Source organism: Polyodon spathula, chromosome 22 (genome assembly GCF_017654505.1).
Source record: "Polyodon spathula isolate WHYD16114869_AA chromosome 22, ASM1765450v1, whole genome shotgun sequence".
In the NCBI taxonomy this organism is placed as follows: Eukaryota; Metazoa; Chordata; class Actinopteri; order Acipenseriformes; family Polyodontidae; genus Polyodon; species Polyodon spathula.
The window spans coordinates 11,627,575-11,650,264 of NC_054555.1; the positions used below are offsets into that span (position 1 = coordinate 11,627,575).

A 22,690-nucleotide genomic window follows, 5' to 3' on the forward strand; every position below is an offset into this window, starting at 1 on the left:
ACCACAAAACAATTCTGCAGTTTTGTATCCTGGCAGGATATTGGCTGATCAAATCAACCCTAAGTCAAGTAGAAAACTCTTTAATACTTTTTGTTTACCTACTGTAACTACAATGAAATAACTCTATGTGAATGGTGGCAGCAAAGCTGTGGGGTTACTGACCCTGCAGTACAAAATACCAGCAAAGCTACTCACTTATACATACATTAAATCAAATTCAGTAACAGTGCTGTCAACAAACAATAATCATTTCCTCTATTCAGCGGTTTTCAAACTTGGGTATGCGTTCCCCTGTGGGTACTCGAGCGCTCCTCAGGGCGTACGAGAGAGAAATCCTGTAATGGCGGACAACAGATTTTTATTTATTTATTTTTACGACATTGTAGTACTTTGTGACTTAGCAATCGAATTAACAATGTTGAATCTCCTTTCAAATAAAACCACAGCCAAAAAATTATAATCATTGTATGATGTTGCTTCTTTTAAAAATGTGTAGTATTTACTAGGCATGTTTTCTTTCTGGAGCTTAAATGTTCAGTGTTTGTAATTTAGTTTAATCAGTTCAGTGTGTTTTATCTAAGCTTATGTTTTTAAATAACAGTAGTACTTAGACACCCTACTTAGACAGTGAAATCACTGCGCTGGAGTGTACATACTGTGTTATCTTTACTTGCAATGTTTTATGTGTTTTTTGACTAATTCATTGAAGAACTCCTTTGTCGAGTAATTGCATTAGCCTACACATGTACTCCGCTAATTATTAGGCTCATAAAAGCAAAAAGCACAATATTATTATAATTGCAAAAATGGAATCGCAGATTATAATAATAATAATAATAATAATAAATAATAATAATAATAATAATAATAATAATAATAATAATAACTAACTCCTGGATTGGGAAGTGTCTGAAATTGGATTCCCTACTCCAGACCTATTGAGTGTGTTCATATCATATAGCAAGTGCCCATCAACAAGCTGTCTGGCAGCTGATTAACATGAACAGACGACTGCACTAAACACTAACATGTAAGCATTTTGCTAAAAGTCATTTTTGACTGCAATATATAAATGTCACCTTTCTATTTTAATCAAATTTAGTTCTTGGAAATAGTCACTTCAACACAATGTGCTTATTCTGGCTGGATTCGATAGTGCACAAGACACACATAACATTTATTGTTAAACCGTAACATTCCAGTTCAATAAATAATAATAAATAATAATAATAATAATAATAATAATAATAATAATAATAATAATAATAATAATAAAAAAATAAAAAAAATAAAACATTTTTGGAAAGGGGTACAGGGCCTAAAAAGTTTGAAAACCACTGCTGTATATCAATGCTGCAAATTAGTTTTGAGTGTTCAAGCTGGGAAAAAAAAAAGCTTTCAAGACATGCAAAATACATCAGAGTTAATCTATAAAAGTATTATTCTATTAACACGTTCCATTTTATATCATTTTCAGCTACTGGTTCTTCTTTTAATTGCGTGGACAACATTTCATCAATCTGATGCACTTTTTAATAAACCTGTGTTTAAAACTAAAAAAGAAATAAATAAATAAATAAATAAATAAATAAATAAATAAATAAATAAATAAATAAATAGTAACACAAGCAATACAATTATCAACACCAGTGAATTAGCTCACTGACATAAACAAACAAGTCAAAAATAATGGTACAGGAGTTCATAATGTATTGCTTGTTTATCTATACCGTGGCTATGGAAGCTCCATTTTAGTTTTTTTTTTTTTTTTTTTTTTAATCACACAAAAGCACAGATTGTATCTCTTTATTCACCAACGTTTATTTTCTTATTGTGAGCAATGTCATCCCTGTGTTTTTCTATAGTGAAATCCAGTGGGTTCCATTGCATGAGCATCCCATATTAATACATCATACAGGTACTTTTATGTATGTTAATTCAGCAGACACAGACTCACTGTGTTCATTACATCTGCCACCACATTATTGATTGATCCCTGTCAATCAAGAACGTCTTGTTTTTTTTTTTGTTGGGCTTCAGATCGTGACATGACTGGAGGTCTTTAGCTGGAAAGTCAACAGGGTGGCAGTCAATCTATATGAAATGTCTTCCTAGGAACTCGCAAATAAATAAATTATTTAAAAAAGTTTTTGGTATCTACCAATTTTTACGTCAAAATTTTATTTGTAAAATAAACAGAAATGACAACTGAAATAATAATAATAATAATAATAATAATAATAATAATAATAATAATAATAATAATAATATAATAAATCTGGGAGACCCTCTCTATCGGTAGCTAAATAAAAAAAAACAAACTTTTTTTTGTTAAAACAAAGCAGTGGTTAAGTGTTGTGATCACCATTTTCACAACTACTTCTCAAAACGTTATGGAATGGTATCACTTAGATCACATTCTTAAGTTTCGAAACTTTGCCGAAATGTCAGAAAAAGCAGTATATATATATATATATATATATATATATATATATATATATATATATATATATATATATATATATACATACACACACACACACACACACACACACACACACACACACACACACACACACACACAATGGGGTGTCATTCTGTTTACAGATACAATTTTGATATCAGGAATAAAAAATATAATTTATCACATAAGAATGGAAATAAATTGGAGCACCCATGGTTATATTTCATATGTGTTAAACACAAACTTATATACTTTGAAAGCAGGCATGGGTTAGAATTAATATTCATTACCAACTATGCAGCTGCTTAATCTTGTGAAGACAATGGTGCCACAATATCACTGCAGTTAAATGGGGCAGACACTACATTTGTGATTAAGCCTCCTCTCTTGCATTCCGACATGAAAAAAAGAAATGTTTCAAACCCAAATCACACAATTGAACACATTAAATATACTGTAATGTACACCAGGAGCATTTACGCTGATTTTAACAACAAATCACAGTCTATTTTTTGTTTGTTTTTGTAAAACAAACAAAAAAAGAATACATAACTGCATTTATTAAATGTAGTTGTTGATTTCTCAAAATTGGTAAAAAGAAAAAAAAAATGAAATAAAATCACAATCAATGGCTTATCTTGCTTTCTTTGAAACCAATATTTTAAAAACGGAGTAATACAATTCTGTATGTGACTGCTTATCTTGTTTTAGAGTGATCTTAATAAAATTGTTTTTTAAGACACTCATATTATTGGATTTTCTACTTAAAAACAATTGGAAGAAGCATATTTGAATCAAATTACAATCACAACAATTAGAATGTGTTTTTCTTTAAAAAGACAGCCATTCTGTCCTTTAGTTCACAATGAAACATTAATCTGCATGTATGTGTAATAATGACTGACTATGAAGTGAGAGCAGTTTTATTGCTATTTCAAATGGAAGAATTATAGTACAATTGAACTTTAAATGATTCAAATAGCTATTTAACAAAAAAGGCAGTGTTGCTTTCCATTTGTCATTTACAAATTGAATTAAAAGCACTTGTTCACGTGCCAGTAAATACACCAAAACACGCATTGCAAAATGTATATTTTACCTAAACCACAGATGTTAGTCAATGAACAGATTCTAATTTAGAATGAAGACTAATCATCTTCCTATTGAAGATACAATTCTAGTTTTATTCAGAATGTCGCTTTGTACTCTAACTTTACCATCAGAACTCACTATCGATGGAGTTCCTAAACATTCTCTGTCAACAGTTTAAATAATTAATGTTAATTAACATCCAATTGTTTAACTTTAAAATCCCATTCTTCTGTGTTTATTTTCAAATTCTAGACTTTTAATGTGATGACTTATTCTTCATTAAATGTATATGTGTCTGCTCCCTGACTACAAATCACGTTGAGCTACTTTGAACATAACTAGAGATAGGTGGTACGCAGATGCAAAACATACAGTCTAATATTAAAGAGCTGGCTGGTCGCTTCTTCCAGACTCAATACTGAGCCTCTGGCATTCTGGTCAAAAGGCATTACTTGTACAGCTATGGACAAAGGTTTTACATCACCTAGAATTTTAGGATTGAGACATTATAAAAAAAAGAAAGAAACTATATGAACATAATTTAGATCTTGTATTTAACATCATGCAATCAAAGAAACTACTAAATGATATCGTAAAAGTCGACTGGAAGCCATAATAGTCATACAGTATTTCATGTTAGACTTCGAAATGTCACATTTTTCAATTTGTCAGTTTTCTGTTAAGTATATGGGAAACTAATATGTTAACGGAACATTACAGCAGGTTTCATTTGACTTTATGAAGCACAATTAGTTAATTCTATAGGGTGATGCTAAACTTGTGGGCATAGCTGTATAGAATTGTATACTTTAAAGTACCTTTCACCATTTGAAATAAAAAGGTGTAGTTTAAACTTGCCAATCCCAGGTGGCATTGAATAGTAAGTAATGACAGAGCTAACCAAAGCTTGACATCAATTGTCTTACCTTGCTTATACATTGGCAAACTTATCAATGACGCCCCTTACATTTATATATGCATATTATTTTTCTCTTGGGTGTGCAATAGTTCTGAAGTTTACCCATTGATTGCTGGAACCCAGTTACTTCTTGTTGTAGGTCACATGTTATGACACCAGCCAGACCACTGGACCGAGATTGACCTATAGCACAGGAAGCGGTTTACCTAAAGCACAGAACCAATTATTTTAATATCCCAAGAGAAAAAAAAAACAAGCCAATGTATAAGTTGGAAGAAGAGATGTGTTTATTTCAAAACAGGACTTTGGACTAGGCTTCTAGTCCACATACTGTAACATTAGAAGGGAATATATTACTGTACTAAGAATAGTACGCTTCACATGAGTGGAAATAAATAAAAATAACAAAAATTTAAAAAACCCAGACCGTGAAATTAAAATAAGGGATTTCTGAGAGTGCTTTAGTGCTAGTGAGAGATAATGCAATGTGTATTCAAACCATTTTCAGCACCCTTAAATACCATTTGAACTGTAATATCAACAGAAACCATGTATTTTTTTAATAAACTTATATTATGCAATGTGTAATGAAAATTATTTAAAATACAAGTTGTTATTTAAAGTTTTTAGTGTTGTGGCAGAGGGCATACCATGAAAAACTGCCAATCCCATTATATGAAGTAAAGAGAAGTATTATACCTACTGGTAACACAATAAAGGATGAAGGAAGATTATTTCAGTATGAATAAGGCATTCATTGAACTGTCTATTTGGTATCCAAAATGTGGCTTTTTATCGGAGTTGCTGGTTTTTAATAAGAACTGCGGTACTCTTTTTTTTTTTTTTTTTTACTTGTGTCATTGTCACTGACAAACAAGGGTAAAGGAAGACAAGGTGATGGGAAACGTCCCTACCTGATTCATCATCAGACTTGTCATTTTCTGAATCTGTCAGTGTAAGGGCGGAGTTCTCACGACTCGAAAGACCAGAGCTGCGCCGGGATTTTATTCCTCTTCCCCACAACCTAATGGCATGTTCTGGAGACATGGCGCCCTCCGTGTCGGTGTCTGCGTCCGAGCCCACGCTCAGGGAGTAGCCGTGGTGCAGCAGCCCCATGTCAGAGCTATAACCACCCTGATGGGGGGTGGGCTCGCGAATCCCCAGCTCAGCCAGCGTAAAGTTACCTAAAAAAAAATCCAGAACAATGAACAAAAAAATAAAAAAGCATGCCAATGAAATAATTTCCCATCATTACAAAACAAAACAAACATAAATGAACACAAAATATAAATTGTAATAGTGATTGTTAAAGCTAAAATGGAGGAATCTAATTCTGTTGATTAGTAAATAAATTATTAAATTATTTTCTTTCCTTGTTTAAAAGTACTTCAGATGTTATGTACCTATTAGTATACACCAGATGGAAAAAAATATCTGCCTTTGTTTGACATATTTGTTTTATTGTCTTTCTGAGTGATTTGTCCAGTCCAGATTCAGTAGTACCTACAACTATTAAACAATACTAATAGTGACAGATTTAGCAATATTAAAAGAAACTTAAATGCAACGACAAAACGTTTCAACTAGAAGTCTTTTTCAATGTCTTCAGAAGGCTCCTGGTCATTGTAATTAAGTTTATTTTTTGTATTTCTAGATTTTGGCAAAAGTATACCATTATTTTTACATAATTTCTTAAATTATGAATCATATATGACAAAATCAACCAATCACAGTTAAGGGTTTATCAAAATGTTTCTTGTGTATAACCCTTTGTGGTCCATTTATTCAGCGTCTGTCAGGTGCGTCAGGTCCAATTTATTTTCACACACGATGTTTATTTTACACATGCTGTTTAAAAATAATTTTATTCATAGTAAAACAGGTTTAAAAGGCACTGCACATCAACAGGACACTCAGTACTGCATCTCCAGCCCCACACACCCCCTTGTTTGCTGTATTTATCACAAATCCCTTCATAGTAGTGCATACTGATAAATCATCTCCTGATCACTCGTTTTATCACCAGCTCCTCAATAATGCTATCCAAGTCATTATTTTATTACTGTAACATCTCAAAAAGCTTGGCATATGTCCGTGATATTCTTTGAGTGCTGGATGCGGAAGCAGCTATCTTGTTTGTTTATGTCCGTGTTATGTATGTGGCGTATTGCTCAGATTGCCTCCTTTTTTGCCGTCTCTCGGCTTCTATAGGCCTCACTCTGTCATTGAAAGCTTTTTTCTGCTTTTCCTGGAGAAAAAACGACTAGGGACCTGTGCTCGACGTCTTTTTGATGATGTCAGATATGGTCCAACATCGGACCGGAAAGGAAAAATTGTAATGTTGGACCGCAAAGGGATAAAGGTCATCCTGATCATAGAACATGGAAGTTTTTTTGTTTTTTTTAAACACCATTTTTTTGACATTCCTTTATTAGGTTCCTGGGTACAATATTCACGTTTGTGGTTTATAATAAATAATGTCCTGTGTAAGGCGATTCCTGTTATAACAGAAAGTATTCACAGATTGAGCAGCCAGATCCACCCTAACTGCACAAGATGACATATCTTATAAAAATAAAAAACACCTTGCACACCAAGTATGAAATTATAACACAAAATCTTTTTGTATCATCAAAACATATGTAGTCAATTCTTGTTAAAACAAACTCAGATTAGACTGATTTATATGAAATTTCTACAAGGTCCCTGACACATTTAGCAGTCGCTTGTTGTAAATTATTTCTTAGAATACAAATTCACTTTACACACATTTTCTGTTTGTGCTAATTATTTTTGAGCCCCCTCAGAGTAGAAAAATATTAATAAAACAAAATTGCCCAAAGCGCAAAGGATACTGAGATTGGCATGTGTCTGCGAAATACAGCAGCATTTTATGACCCACGATATATCCAAGTCCTATAATGACTTTCAATAAAGCACACAAATGTATGTTTCAGTTAAGGGCATATTTAATGTTACCATGAGAGTTTCAAATTTTGCATGCCTCAAGGGTGTGTTAAAGACATGTTTATATCTGGATGTTGGACTGAAGAACCCAATTGAGGAAATTGTTCACTATTATTACATAACCTAGGTTAAGATCACTTCCACATACTGTGTGTGTGTGTGTGTGTGTGTGTGTGTGTGTGTGTGTGTATATATATATATATATATATATATATATATATATATATATATATATATATATTGTATTGTTCAAAAGATTTATTGGCATTAATCACAGTAACGTAGTACATTCTTTCTTGTAAACAGGTCTGTGAAATCAAGAATAATATACAAATGGATCAATAATCCAGGCTCATCGCGAGCAGGTCTCCCATACCAACGGACATGCAGTAGACTATGTCACTAGTACATATTCAAAACTGCCTTCTGAACTATGTAGATAGGGAATAGAGTTACTTTAAATCACACAGACAGTGATTCCATTTTCAAGAACAATTACAGCTGGAATAATGAAGAGGCCTTGAAGGAGTGCTGCAGGTCTCTACTTTTTATTCTTGTTCATGCAACTCTAAAACCAAGTCCTCTATGGGAGGTCATTTGCACCCTATCAACTCTATTTAAAGCTTCCTCTCATTCTCAAATCTCAAACAAAAAAGTCGTTTTCCCTCTGTGTAAATCGAACAAAGCATCAGCCCTGGTAGGTAATGTAAAAATAAATAACATGTATGATTAAAAATTTTAAAAAAGTGTAATTGTTTGAGCCATGAGAGCCATCTTATGAAAACATATATAGATAATTGCTGTACAATACAAGCTAAATTTAACTGGGTGACAATCGGCTTGCCTCCTACATAAATGTTAAAACATATTTAGAAACATCTTGGGTCAAGAAAGTTAACATGCTAGGCTGTACATTTAAAAATCTGTAATGCAGTTAAGGGAAAGCAGCATTTTAAAAACTGTGGTGGTTACAATTGAGATAAGAAAGTGTGAAAGTTGCCTCAAGAGCAAATAACAAAAGAAAAAGCAGGGACAAGGGTGGAAATTGAAAGGAAGGTGAGTCTGTGCACAAAGAAAGGAGAACGATGAACGCTGCAGCATACTAATGCTGTTGGAAACACCTTCAAATGAGCTTAAAATTAATTCTGCATCTAATGAAGAGGCCATTTGGAGAAATCAATATCAAATGACTTTGTGATTTTGAAATACACCCTCTCACCTCCAACACTGAAGGATAAATTCATAAAGCAGAAGCACGTAAAAGTCGTATACATTTAATGGTGTGTTAAAAGCCATAAAGGTGTATTCATGGTACTTTTTAGCTTGTATATAGCGCTCGGCTAAAGTTCTTGGCAATAAAGGGGCCACATTATAGGAAATATTACTATTATTATTTGATCATTATATTCAGATTGCCATCATGCTTACCCTTTAAATATCTTTTGTTCTAATGAAACATGTGACAATTCCAGAAATCACGAGACACACGGCAGTTGGAATGGGAGTACCAAAGGATGCTGGACAGTTTTTCAAACAAGGAAACCAGGAAAACACAAACATTGCAAATAGCACTATGATCACTATTGGTTAACTCTGTCACAATGGTCACTGTGAAACAGATTCCAACTGCTTCTGTTCAAATGTGTTGCTGGCATGAGAAGAGAAAAACTAGCCTCTTATTGTTGTACACATCCCACTTTATTGTGAAGAATGTAGTCAAGGTACGATTAGCTACATGTATGTATTATCTTTACATATAGTTACAAAAAAAAAAAAAATGCCTTTCATGAATTAAGGGTTTACAATGCAGTGAGCTCAGTGCATAACAGTGCCTGTAATGTAAAAGAGTTGTATACAATTATAAAATGTCAAAAGCAGGTTACCTTATTTTTTTTTTATAATTATATATATTTTTTTGTTTTATTTTAAAGTTTAACTCGACGAAAGTGTTTCGTTTATTTAGGTATGGTCAGAACAATCACTGTGATTTACGGCTGAGAGTTATCCCCAGCTCTCCTTATTCACATTTTATAAAATCTACCTCGCCAACATATAATCAGAATAAGAAGGCTGAACTTTTATGCTAACCCCAGCAAAAGTTGTTAAAGCTACGGCCAACATCACCTGGATAACAGCATTATTTATGTCAGCAAAAGGCTTGCCTCATGTCACATGATTTATGGAATGTTACCGTTCAGCCAAAAACACTAGGAGTAAGATGAAAAAGTCAAAAGAGCAGTGTGTTATCCATGAAACGTAAAACGAAAGTAACAGAATGGCATGATTTACATGCACAAATAAAAATAAGTCTCACCGTTTGGCAAGCTGTTTTGGCAGTACCTTTCCGAATGTATTTTTCTTTTAGGGAGAGAGATTCTTAGATATGTTTAAACACGTCTGGCAGCGTTTCATGTTGGTCTTGCGCATCTACTGATATCGAGAACGAGTGCAGCCTACCTCAAAATAAAATAAGCGAAGAAAACAAAACTAAAACCCACGCATGTCATTACATAGATAGAAAGAAAAGCATTAAATAACACAGCCCGTTACACTAGCCATGTATTATATGCAAAAAAAAAACAAAAAAAAAAACGGACTGCATATATATTCGTATACATATTATACACCTACATCTAAACTATATCAAAGTTTCCCTACAGAAGAGTAGCTTCAGCAATTCTGATCCTTGTGGTAATCTACAAATGGATCTAAAATCCAACACTTTACGTTAATGATAGATGATAATAATAATAATAATAATAATAATAATAATAATAATAATAATAATAATAATAATAATAATAATAATAATAATAATAATAAAATACCTGCATCTGAATTCCACAGGGATGGCGCAAGGCTTTCGCCAGCAGAATGTCGTTGTATATTGTATTATTCTGGATCCAATATACCGGTAAATTCGTATAAACAACTGTTTTTTTTTTTTTTTTTTTTTGTTTGTTTTTGTTTTTTTCCGTTTCTTTTTCATGATTTCGTTCTTGTGAAACAAGACGAATTAGTTAAGAGATTTAACCTCAACTCGATAGATGCCTATAGTGCTGAGAATGGTAATAATATAAGAAGACCACTGACACACATTCCCAGCAATGCTAACTGAATATATTTTGTGATAACCATGATAGATAGTACTTAAAACTAGTGTAACATGAAGTGTAAGGTACTGCACGCAGGAAATAAAAATGTGCATTATAAATATCATATGGGAGATACTGAAATTGGAGAAGGAATCTGAAAAATAAATTTGTGTTGACTCAGAAATGTCTTCATCTAGACAATGTGGGGAAGCTATAAAAAAAGGCCAACAAGATGCTCAGCTATATTGTGAAAAGTGTTGAATTTAAATCAAGGGAAATAATATTAAAACTGTACAATGCATTAGTAAGACCTCATCTTGAACATTTTGTTCAGTTCTGGTCACCTCACTACAAAAAAGATATTGCTGCTCTAGAAAGAGTGCAAAGAAGAGCGACCAGATTTATTCCAGGTTTAAAAGGCATACCATATGCATACAGGCTAAAATAATTTAATCTATTCAGTCTTAAACAAAGAAGACTACGCAGCGACCTAATACAAGCATTCAAAATTCTAAAAGGTATTGACAATGTCGACCCAAGGGACTTTTTCAATCTGAAAAAAGAAACAAGGACCAGGGGTCACAAATGGAGATTAGACAAATGGGCATTCAGAACAGAAAATAAGAGGCACTTCTTTACACAGAGAATCGTGAGGATCTGGAACCAACTCCCCAGTAATGTTAACGAAGCTGACACACTGGGATCCTTCAAGAATCTGCTTCATGAGATTGTGGGATCAATAAGCTACTAACAACCAAACGAGCAAGATGGGCTGAATGGCCTCCTCTCGTTTGTAAGCTTTCTTATGTTCTTATGTTCAAAAATGCATAGGAGTTTACAAGAGGTTTTACGTGCTAGGCAGAGGTGAAGAGAAGGTTACCCCCCATCTGTTTAGAATGCAAAGAGCTTGCAGTTAAAACGGTTAAAAATAATAATATAGATTTCTGTACTTTACAATTGCAGCATATTTTAGTTTAGAAAAGTAAATGATGGCTGGCGCAATCACAGGACGTCTGGGAGGATGAGGATTCCAGCAAATGGTTCGATGCCACTGCCACTGGCCGGTCACCCATAAACCGGTGCATTTCCTCCTAGAACCGAAATTGGGTCCTCGAGCTTTGACCGGAGGACTGCAAGCGTTGTCTCTCCTTCAAGTACAGATATTTCATTTTCTTGAATTTATCTCGTACCTGAAGGAGCGCTCTGTTTATACCAAGTTCAGCCAGAGCACCAGTAATACGGGTGAAAATGGTGGCATTGCTTTGGCGAGATTGATCCAGTTCATCTATACCCCCCAAATCTGTAATAATTTGGAGGAGGGAACAAGTTTCCTCATCCATCCAGCAGACCTGGTGTTGCGTGTTGTCAGAAGGGATGGAAGTTTGAAACATCCTGCGGGAAAAAAGCTACATTATTCGTAGTATTATTATTATGATAATAATGCTAGTAGTTTTCATGCATCGTTCATAAATACACTGGAATGAATAAATAATGTTATAAACTGTTGACACCATTGTATTGGTTTAAATCAACATCTCTGTATACAATTATATATATATATATATATATATATATATATATATATATATATATATATATATATATATATATATATAATAATTTAGCCGCGATTCTCACCAGGAGAAGCGGATTGATAATAATGGATGGATATTTAACTGATTTGTATTAGTAAGATTGAGATAAGGAAAATCTTACGCTACAGAGGAGGACAACAGGGTGGCACCAACATTCCCTGAGAAGAGCGTTCTTTTATATAGGTGAAGTGGAGGAGATATCATGATACTTCATGAAAGTCTATCTCAAAGTATTTTGCTATGGGACTAATTAGGCCAGTTAGCGTGCACTTTACTGTGCTTTACCAAAGTGTAATGGCATTTAAGTCGCACTCTTTTTTTGCCGTCCACTTTTGGAACCAGCACAATCATGCGTCATTTGTGCGTGACACGTCATGAATGCACTATACTAAACTTGCATGTAAACCCCGCCTTTGATACGTGTGTGAAACGTCACAATCTCATAACAATGGAGAATTTGATATGTGTACACTATGTGACATTGTCACGTCAATGGAGAATTTTGAGTGTCTAAACTACATGTAAACCACACCATTGTATCATGTAATGTGGGAGACCTGTATCCTCAATTAAATAAAACATACCTTTATTTGTTAACTAAAGAGACACAGAAGCTAGTTCTCAAAATGTCACAATATACTTTTTTCTTGTTGAATCAAAAAAACTACATTGTTGCTTCATGTATTACTGTTGGTTTAATGGTATAATTCAAAGGGAATTATTTTACAATAGTGAAAGCGTTTGTGCCGCAAGGGTTAGCCTGTGAAGGCGCTGGGTGAGTATTTAGCGAATTAGACACTTGGACACAGTCACGGGCTGTGTTTGCTCGTGTTTCTGCACACCACCAGATAAACACTTCAAAGCAACAAGCTCATAAATATGAAATTAAAAGCAAGGCTTTGAGATACAAATCTCTTTGTTCCTCTCTGAAGTCAGGACTGGATTGACATAATGAGTCACTGATAATGTCATGGGACATAACATTTTATACCCCCCCCCATTTTCCTCAGGAGTCAGTTATATATATATATATATATATATATATATATATATATATATATATATATATATATATATATATATATATATATATATCAAAGACACTTGCTGGGGAACTATGTGATCTGCTAGCTTGCTACAAGTAAAATACATAATCTCAGATCATGACTGAATTCAAAACCTTGAATGCTTATGATCATCTTTTTTAGTTGCTGCTAAGGAGTCTCGAGCTTATAGCTTGCTAAGACAAGCGATAATGATAAAAAATCCTACACTAAATCCTCAACTAACATCTACATAGCATTAACAAGCGCTCCCAGAATAACTCACACACCACCAGTATTTAAACATCTGTGTCGTTTTCTGTTCTTCACAACAGTTTATCAGCAGTGGTTTGCTCATTGGACTTTGTTATTTGCTGTAACTGAGTTATTTATTCAGCTACTGTGGGAAGCTGTTCCATAATCCCTGACTGTACATTTTATTCCTTTAATGCCAGTTTTAGTTTCATGATTAACAAAGTAACAGCACCACTAACAAACACTTCATTTACAAAACAAAGCTGCAGTCTCCAGTGATTTAAATACTTTTTTTTAGATTCTCCATCAATTTTTAGTGTCCCACAAACATGTTCATTTTGTTAGACTATAATAAAATCCCTTTGAGTCTGTTTATGACATTCGTCCATAGTTTATTTTTCAGTGTTCTGCAGATTTAGGTATGTCAAGCTGTTTCAGCTACTTGGGTAATGTCTTTATAGCATTCTTAAATTAATGTACACAGTATAGATGTTTTGTATTTATATAGAAAGATTTACAAATGTATATGTGTGTGTGTGTGTGTGTGTGTTTTTTTTAAACAGTTACATGAGGCAGTTTGATATGAAACAGATCCTCTGCACCCTCAGACTTCTAGTGAGCTTTGATCTATATATCTATATCTATTAAATTAATCAGTTAAAAAAAAACGCTAATCAATTTTGCGTAGCACTTTCCTCTTATTTTTATTTCGTAATTCTTTCCACAAATGTAATTGTATGTGTGGTTACATAGTAATTATATTGTAAATGCACACATTTCTGTGCAAATGCAGTGTGATTACAAAAGATGCTAGCAACTTAGATCTACTAAGTTATTACAGTGTATTTGCAGTTATTAGAAACACAGAGATTGTAGAAACATGATGAACCCCAAGAGCGTGGTTCAACGGGGGCTCTTTTTTGGCAGATATATGCTGCTACTAAGCCTACAGAAGGTTAAATATGATTCTGTAACTGGAGCTTGGGACATCGCTTCAATCACCAAATAGTCAATTCTGTTTAGTATAAATTTCAAGGGCTCATCAAAAAAAAAAAAAAAAAAAAAAAAAGATCTAGGAATCTAAAGCCAAATGTGTCCGTTTTTATTGCTACAGTATCACATGAATGTTTTTTTTTTTTTTTTTTTTTTGAATGGTTGACAAAGTGTTAGTGGAAATGTTGAAATCTGTGGCAACATCTTTCTTTTTCTTGATATGCAAGAATAGTGCACGTTTGTTTGAGCTCTATGGCAGCTCGAAATGCATTATGGGTTCTGTAGTCCCCGAACAGCATATTAACTTGCTAATGTAGATGCCAATATCCTTTACATTCAGTGGTGCGTTTTGTTTTAATCACATTTTCCCACTTTTCTGGGAGGGTTAAAAAATAATTAGCACTAACAGGAAATATATACTAAGTGAATTTGTATCACAATAAGTAACTGCTACATTTTGTCCGAAACTTGTAGTAAATGCGTCAGGAAATTTGTCTAATCCGAGTTTGTATTAATGAGAATTCACTGTATTAGAAAATAAATACTTGGCGTACACTAATATGGATGTCCATCTGAATGCTTGTTGCCCTTTTCCATCAGTAAGTCAGTTATTGCACAGATAAAATAAGATTTCTTGTGGTTCTGTGTCCACATTGAAATGTGTCAGCTCTATACAGAACTATGGTTCTGTATTAAGAAAATGATCATATTGTTTAGTGGCTGCATGTATTAATGTCTGACTGGTATCCTTATTAGAAATGGAAGTCTTCATTATGAATGGAAATCATCAACCATTTACATCAGCTCAATTACAAAGCTGACCCAAGCTGAAGGTAAAAGTCCTGAACAGAATTATTTTGAAACTTTAAATTCCTCGATTTGCATTTCTGTGAACCTTTTTAGGAACTCAGCTATTTCATATTCGTTTAAATACAAATGTCAACTGGGGCCCTGAGACAGCTATTGATATCACTTTGCAAATGATGAATGATGCAATTACAGACCTGGTTCATTACTTCATCCGAAAATTGTAATAATATTACATACAGAGGAGTATAGCACAAAATATTGAATAAAACAAAAGAAAGAATAATAAAAAGAAGGATATATTGCATCCCTGCCTTTTATAAAACTGGTACTTAAAAGTATGAAAAATAATTAAACAAAAAAAAACTCTTCTGAAATTAAATACACATAAAAAGTGCTAGTGTGAATCATTTATATTTGAGGGCTAATAATGGGACGCTGTAAAATACACAAACAGTTTTGGTAAGAAGTCTCACACTCATCTGTGCTTAATGCCCAAACATTAGTACTGTTGCGCTGCATTTCAATAGTGTCAGGATTCATGGAGTTCTGAAGGGATTCCATGATGCAGAATACCCGAATGAAAGTGGATGTTTACAGCCATCCTATTGTGTGTAATAACCACAGCATTCCATTGAGTAGTCTGTCTATATAACAAGTACAGTGAAGGGAAGAGAAAATGTGTTGAATCCTACATTAAACAGATATATTCACAGAATTACTCCTTAAATAAAGCTCCGTCTTTTCATAACGGACACAAGAAGAGGGTCTACATTTTACATTACTGTAAACCTTAAAAAATATATAGTACACATTATGGAAAACTGTACTTTAATCAATTTATTGATTGATTTGAGCAACATAATTAATTCAGTTTATATTAAACCTTTGGAGAGTGTATGTAGCATATTAAATCTACTGCAAGAACAAGCTAAACTAGAGGACTTGCTGGCAAAGACTGGGCTGGCAATAGGCACTTAATTTTTTTATTTTTTTTTATTTATTTTTTTTTTTTTAGTGTAGATTTGCTTTGAAGTGCATTAAAAATAAAAATTATGTACTCTTCAGCTTTAAGATTATCATAATCTACAGATTATCCACCATCTGTGCTGTTCAAGATAAGAGACGGGGTCATCTATTTCTAAAAACATTTCTGTAGTATTTCAGTTTAATATAATACCCCATTCACCCATTTGTTTTAGCAGTTTGTTTCAACCGATTGCTGTTTAATGGAGTTTATTTTAAATAAACCAAACTGAGACCACTTAAGGAGATTGTCTCAGACAGTTTCGGCATAGGTGTTTGGTTTGTTTGTATACACACACAGCACTTCACCAGTCAAGGGCATGACACAAATGATGTAAGGTTTATAGTATTAGAACAGCTAAAATTAGACAATGTGACATATAGAAGCATAAAAGAAAATAAATGGATAAATAGACTGGACACGATTATGCAAGCAGGACTCAACAGAAGGATGAACTAATTAACTCCAATAAATATACAAAATTTAAATAAATAAATAAACAAAATTCTTTCAAAAGTTGTGCATGCTGATGCGCTGGGGAGGTCAAACCAAGGCTGATCTTCAGAGCCAGCATTGCTTGATAATATAAATATAAGTTTATATAAAGTGGAGAAGGAGATGTGATTACTTTTATTGGACTAACTAAATAATAGTTATTCACAAGCTTTCAAGAACTCAAAGGTCTCTTCTTCAGATGAAAGTAGGAAAGAGAGATTGATGTTATAAATATATATATATATATATATATATATATATATATATATATATATATATATATATATATATATACTAAAATATTTTATTATGAATAATATAGATATTTTATATAAAATAATGTTAATTAGGATTAATACAGATTTAAAGACAGAAGTAAAAATTATGTCACAATATATAGAACACCATTACATCATGTAAGAATAAATCATGGATTTGAATATAAACAATAACAAGTAGTGCTGTCAAAAACCTATAAATACCTCCAATGTTTTGATTCAAACACATGCTCCCTTGAGAAAGATATGTACAACATATCGATATTATATATATATATATATTATATATATATATATATATTAATAATATATATATATATTGTATATAACACAGGGCTTGCACCCCATTATAACGTAATAATTGCCTTGTACCTTAACACCTGGAATTGGTTACAACACAGTAAGGTTGTGGCTCCAATTTCCCCCAAAATGCAAAAACATTGGGTGAACATTTCAGGTATACAGTATGAAGGATGGTATGTTAAAATAAAACAGTGGACAGAATAAGAAAAGATGAAACTCAAGCAGCAGTTTCAAAAAAATATAAATGTTGCAGAATCTACATTGCATGGATGGCTAAAACATGTGGAAAAATGAAGAGGTTTTCTTCATAAGATTGACTCCAAAGAGGGCTGCTGTAGGAAAAAAAAAGTGCTGCACTAAAGTGAGACAAGCCGCTGTGTGAATGTATGTAAAGCTGATGTTTGTTTTTGGTGTGACCCAGGGTCCCCGGCCCTTCTTAGTCAAGTGGGGGCTAATATATTATATATATATAATATATATATATATATATATATATATATATATATATATATATATATATATATGTGTGTGTGTGTGTGTGTGTGTGTCAACCTTCAATTAGTGTCAGCTACCAATTGTGATGAAGTCAATCACAAATCCCTTTCTTTACAGTCAGTATGTGCTTTAAGTTTACATCCTCATTTCCAGCCTCACCTGGGAGTTGTTAGTCAAACTGCCTCTCCAAATGCCTCTATCTCAGTGATGACTGAAATATGTCAATCAAAATTTCAAAACAGTACAAAGTGCCTGAGTGTCAAAATCAAGGCAGTCAAAATGCAGTGTTAAAGGTTAACTGTTTTTATTATCTGATAACAAAAAAAAAAGAGTTGTTTTAAAATCACGAGTTGTCCTGACTGAAAAAATGTCTCTATCTATGCCCTTGACTCTTGTGGAAACAACAATATCTACCACAAGTGTCAAGCACAGATGAGTTTAAAATGAATTCAACCTGACAGTAACCCAAATGACTGATGAAGAATCACTTCCCTACACCCTAGCCACTTAAAATGTGTGAAAAACCATTTTTACATGGAATGTAAAAAATAATAAAAGATATAGACCATACCTAGAAAGTTAGTTTGAGGATTCTTCAAGGGTTTAACTGCAGTGGTTGCTTTTTATTAGTTTGCTTGTGCCATTAATCAATTCAAGTACCCATTGATGTTTTTTTAAGGCTTTATCAAAAGTCATTCATTCTTCAAACACACATCACAGCTTTCTGATTACAAAACAAAAACAAATACTTAAGCTCTGTGCAATTTCTCTACCAATAAATTGGTAAATGTTATAGAACGGCCAAGTATGGGTTTTTCGTAGCTTAATAAACGCAAATAAATACTCAAACATTTGTTTTGTATTTTAGCTTAGCTTAGCTTAACTAGTAATTTACCATGTCATTTTAAGGATTGTTCCTTTTTATAGCCAAATGTGTTTGCTGATGCATAGCATTAGAAGCTCCCATTCTACATATCAATTGTAAGTGCATTTTTAAACACTGAAAAAGATAACTAAAAGCTGGCAATAATATACAAAAAAATTGTTTAAAAAAAATGAAGCCAGCCAAGCATTACAGACTGCACAACACTGATACCACACCTGTTGTGTAAAGAAAAGTAATGTTGATAATTAAGAATGCTGTATGCAAAGGACATGTTTAAAAAGCAACTCAAACTGGTAGACTTTTCTTTTTTTTATGCAACACTGAAATATCTACTTTTTTTTTTTTTTTTTTTGGTTTCACCCATTTCAAATATCACACGTGCTACCATAGCTGTTCTCGACTTTTATAGAAGTATCTCAATAATATGTATAATAATAATAATAATAATAATAATAATAATAATAATAATAATAATAATAATAATAATAATAATAAAACACTCTGTAAACAATAACATGCACATTATTATTGTGTTGGTGAGAGCACGCAGAGGGATGTGAACATGTTGAAAGCATGCAGATATTGATGTGAGTGCACAGAGTGATGTGAACACATTGAAAACATTTAGAGATCAACGACGAAGTGTATTGCTCTGTTGCTGTGTACCTGTATACCATACCTGCATAAGTTCTGGCGCTGAAGCGGTTTACAGATTTCTAAGTGCAGTTGCTACTAAAATGTTCTGATCAGGACATGACGTATAATACAGCTGTGCAGTCCTTCTTTATAACTAACCTATGGAGGCATTGCACAAACAATAGCCTGAAAACGTGTCCAGAGTATTAAAAGTTCACCTCAGAAGTAGCAGCATGTTTGACATTTATAAATATAGCAGCCCATGGATAACAAAGACCACAGTTAATCACAACAACATTTTAGAATATGCAATGCTGTTCACATATTTTAATTGGTGTAGGAGTATAATCAAGTCCCCCGAGCCATTATTTCCATATACCAGCAAAGTAAATACCGACTGACAACAAAGTGTCATATAGGAATTAAACTAATTGTAGCGTTTTAAGCACTGGTTTGGATGTGGATTAAAGTATCATTGAATTGACCACTATGAAGGTATTTGCGAGTTGCAGTGGTCTTGTAGTTTGAACTGACAAATTGATTTAAAAAAGTATATTTTATTACATTTATCACACAAATATTCTAGAAGAGAGCATGTTTATTTACATGACCTGGGTAAACAAAGAGCACTACTGTATTTTAATGGCAAAAAATAAGCAGTCTTTAGTCTTTATTTCCAGTTAAGCAAACACATTTAAAAAAATGATGCAATGGGTGGTGATTGTGAATTTAAAGCTATTGATGTATTATGAGCATCAACAATTTAATCAACCCCTCCACTAGTGTTTTCCAGAATTATAACAGCCTTGACTTGCATAAAGAAGGAAAAACATTGAGTGAAATAGTTTGTAATCGAAGCACAATCACATCATCTGTAATTTACAAACCCAGGACTGTAAGACCCCAAAAGCTGTAATACCTGAAGATAATATCCTTAAGGAATAAAAAGTAGACAAGCATTAACAATAGAACTGGCAGAAGGTACAGGCGTCATTGGCCATCCATCAACAGTCCAAAGCACCTTTGATCATTGTTTCATAGTCCAATTTCTGTGTTCTTGTGCATAACAGAGGTATTCTTACTCCAATACATTCTTTAAGTCCTGATTTCAAAAGCGTGACCGATACATGTTTTCATCTTCCCAGTTGTACTGTATAAGCATGTGCATGTGCATGTGTAACGACATGTAATGTAACCATATCTGCCATTTGATGCACCATTTATTTCAAAAGGCAGCATACTTCTGCATACAGTTTAATGGTAGCTTGGAAATGCACAACCCGTTTCTCCTCTGTGTTCTGGATCTTTTTTTCAGATCTGCCTTATATGTGATTGTTTTTTTTTTCTTATACACGATCTAAGAAATCAACGGCAGGCAATTGGGAAACATCACTTTCAGCATTTTCTGAGAATCTTTCCGGTGAAGTTACTGGAGCCTTTATCATTTTAAGCCTAAAAAGTGTGGATCACTGGTATAAGAGCAAGAGAAAATGTGCTTTTGTTTTCATCTGGCTTTGTTTAATTGCAATGGATTTCAAAGACTTCCATTTCTATTCCGATTCTATATCTTCTATATGAAACGTTACTTCTGAAGATTTAGTACCACATTTTGATGGGATGAAAACGTCCTTTTTCTTCTTTAATATGTTGGATCAAAAAACATAGAAGGTAAATGAGACCTTGGTTTTGAGTCTCATCCAAATGACTTCAGCAGAGCACACACAGACCCCAATCAAGTTTTAATATATCAAGTATATTCTGATTAATCTAGATTTCAACCTGTCGCATCCTTGAATACATTTGATAATAATATCAATACTATCCTACTCGACAGTACTTTCATCCACTGTCAGGAGTGTCATTATCACACAGCTGTTACTTTGCTTTTCATTTCAAAAGGCTGCTGCAACAAGATGGCTGACTTGTTTTCTTTTTTTAAATAAGCCACTGTGGGTTAGTATTTCACTGTTAAAATAAAAATGTGGGAAGTACCGACATGAACGTAAATACAGGAACCAACACCAGTATCATTTTTGATTCAAATGAAAATAAGGATTTAATAAGTTAATAGAAAGCTCTATCAATTTGTTCTAACAAAAAAAAAAAAAAAAAAACTTATTCTTCAATTGTTCAAGTTTGATTTTCTCAACCTGTGTGGGTTACTTTGACCCTTCAATTAATATTTTGTGAATATTAATTATTATTTAAAGGGAAGATACAGATAAATGTGTGTTGCTGCAGGTAATCAGTTTAATTACATTATTGGAACTATACATTCCATAATTCTAAGTACCAAAGAATGACCTTATCATTGAATTATAATGGAATTTTATGTACACTTATTTGTAACGAGTGCCTTATAGCTTAACTCTTTGAGAATGATCATTATATATATTTATAACGAGATTATTAGCTTTATACTATTATATGTATATATATATATATATATATACAGTATATATATTTGCCATACAAATACTGCGTTAGGTATAATATGTTTCTACAAGGGGGGGTTATCCAAGAAATATTCTTGGCAAATACTTATCGAAAAGACACAAGAAATAGGGGGCAAATAGGTAAGAAAATCATTATAAAACTTTAGCACTCATTTAAACTTAAAAAAAAAAAAAAAAAATCCCACTACTGAGCATTAATTGAAATATTGGAAGTTTTTTTGGAATCTCTTTCCAGTTGAATACTATATACATTTGACACTTCCAAGTCTCATCTGTCTTGTACGGTGATCGAACTGAAAGACTTACAGATCAAAGCCTCCCTAAATAATCAATGAGAATTGCACATTTAAAATCTTGGGATTTTGTGTATCTGTTTGCTGCAGTTAAACCCTCTTTTCCTGAATGCTATCAAGGAAGTTTGCATACTTTGGGATCTGTACTAGTCAGTCACCCAGCTTTGAAGGGGTATCTCAGATCTTAGAACTTAAGCCAGTAAATGAGAATTTACATTTTCCAGTGGGAAAAGAGCTTGCATTTATGGGATTCATTCTTCCACAAAGAATTTCAATCGGTTTCTTTGCCACACTAACACTGAATCACGAGCATTCACTGTATTATTGCTGGTACTTTTGTGGTATGTTTTATTGTTATTATTCTCATATGGTATACATGTATCAGCTTTACTGTGTTACCAAGGCTTGTCTTGTTTTGTGTTAACATTGTAAATGAATCCCAATCTAACAGATGTATTTCTACAGGATGATTGGAACCAAATTCTCACTTTTTGCTGAGTGGCTACATTCATCGCTTTTATCAATCTATCAGATGTGTGATATTGTGATACAAGTGAAACTTCCTTGGAACAGGGAAATGCACCTTTTACG

At 33.1% G+C, this 22,690-nt stretch overlaps 1 protein-coding gene across 1 annotated transcript in view; it reads right to left on the reverse strand.

The window, feature by feature from the left end:
• LOC121297123 (teneurin-2-like) overlaps positions 1-22,690 on the reverse strand; it is a 483,736-nt gene that overhangs the window by 336,295 nt on the left and 124,751 nt on the right. Inside the window, exon 3 of the mRNA XM_041223184.1 lies at positions 5,390-5,659. Within this exon, the coding sequence (XP_041079118.1) occupies positions 5,390-5,659 (270 nt within the window). The remainder of the gene's footprint in view (positions 1-5,389; positions 5,660-22,690) is intronic.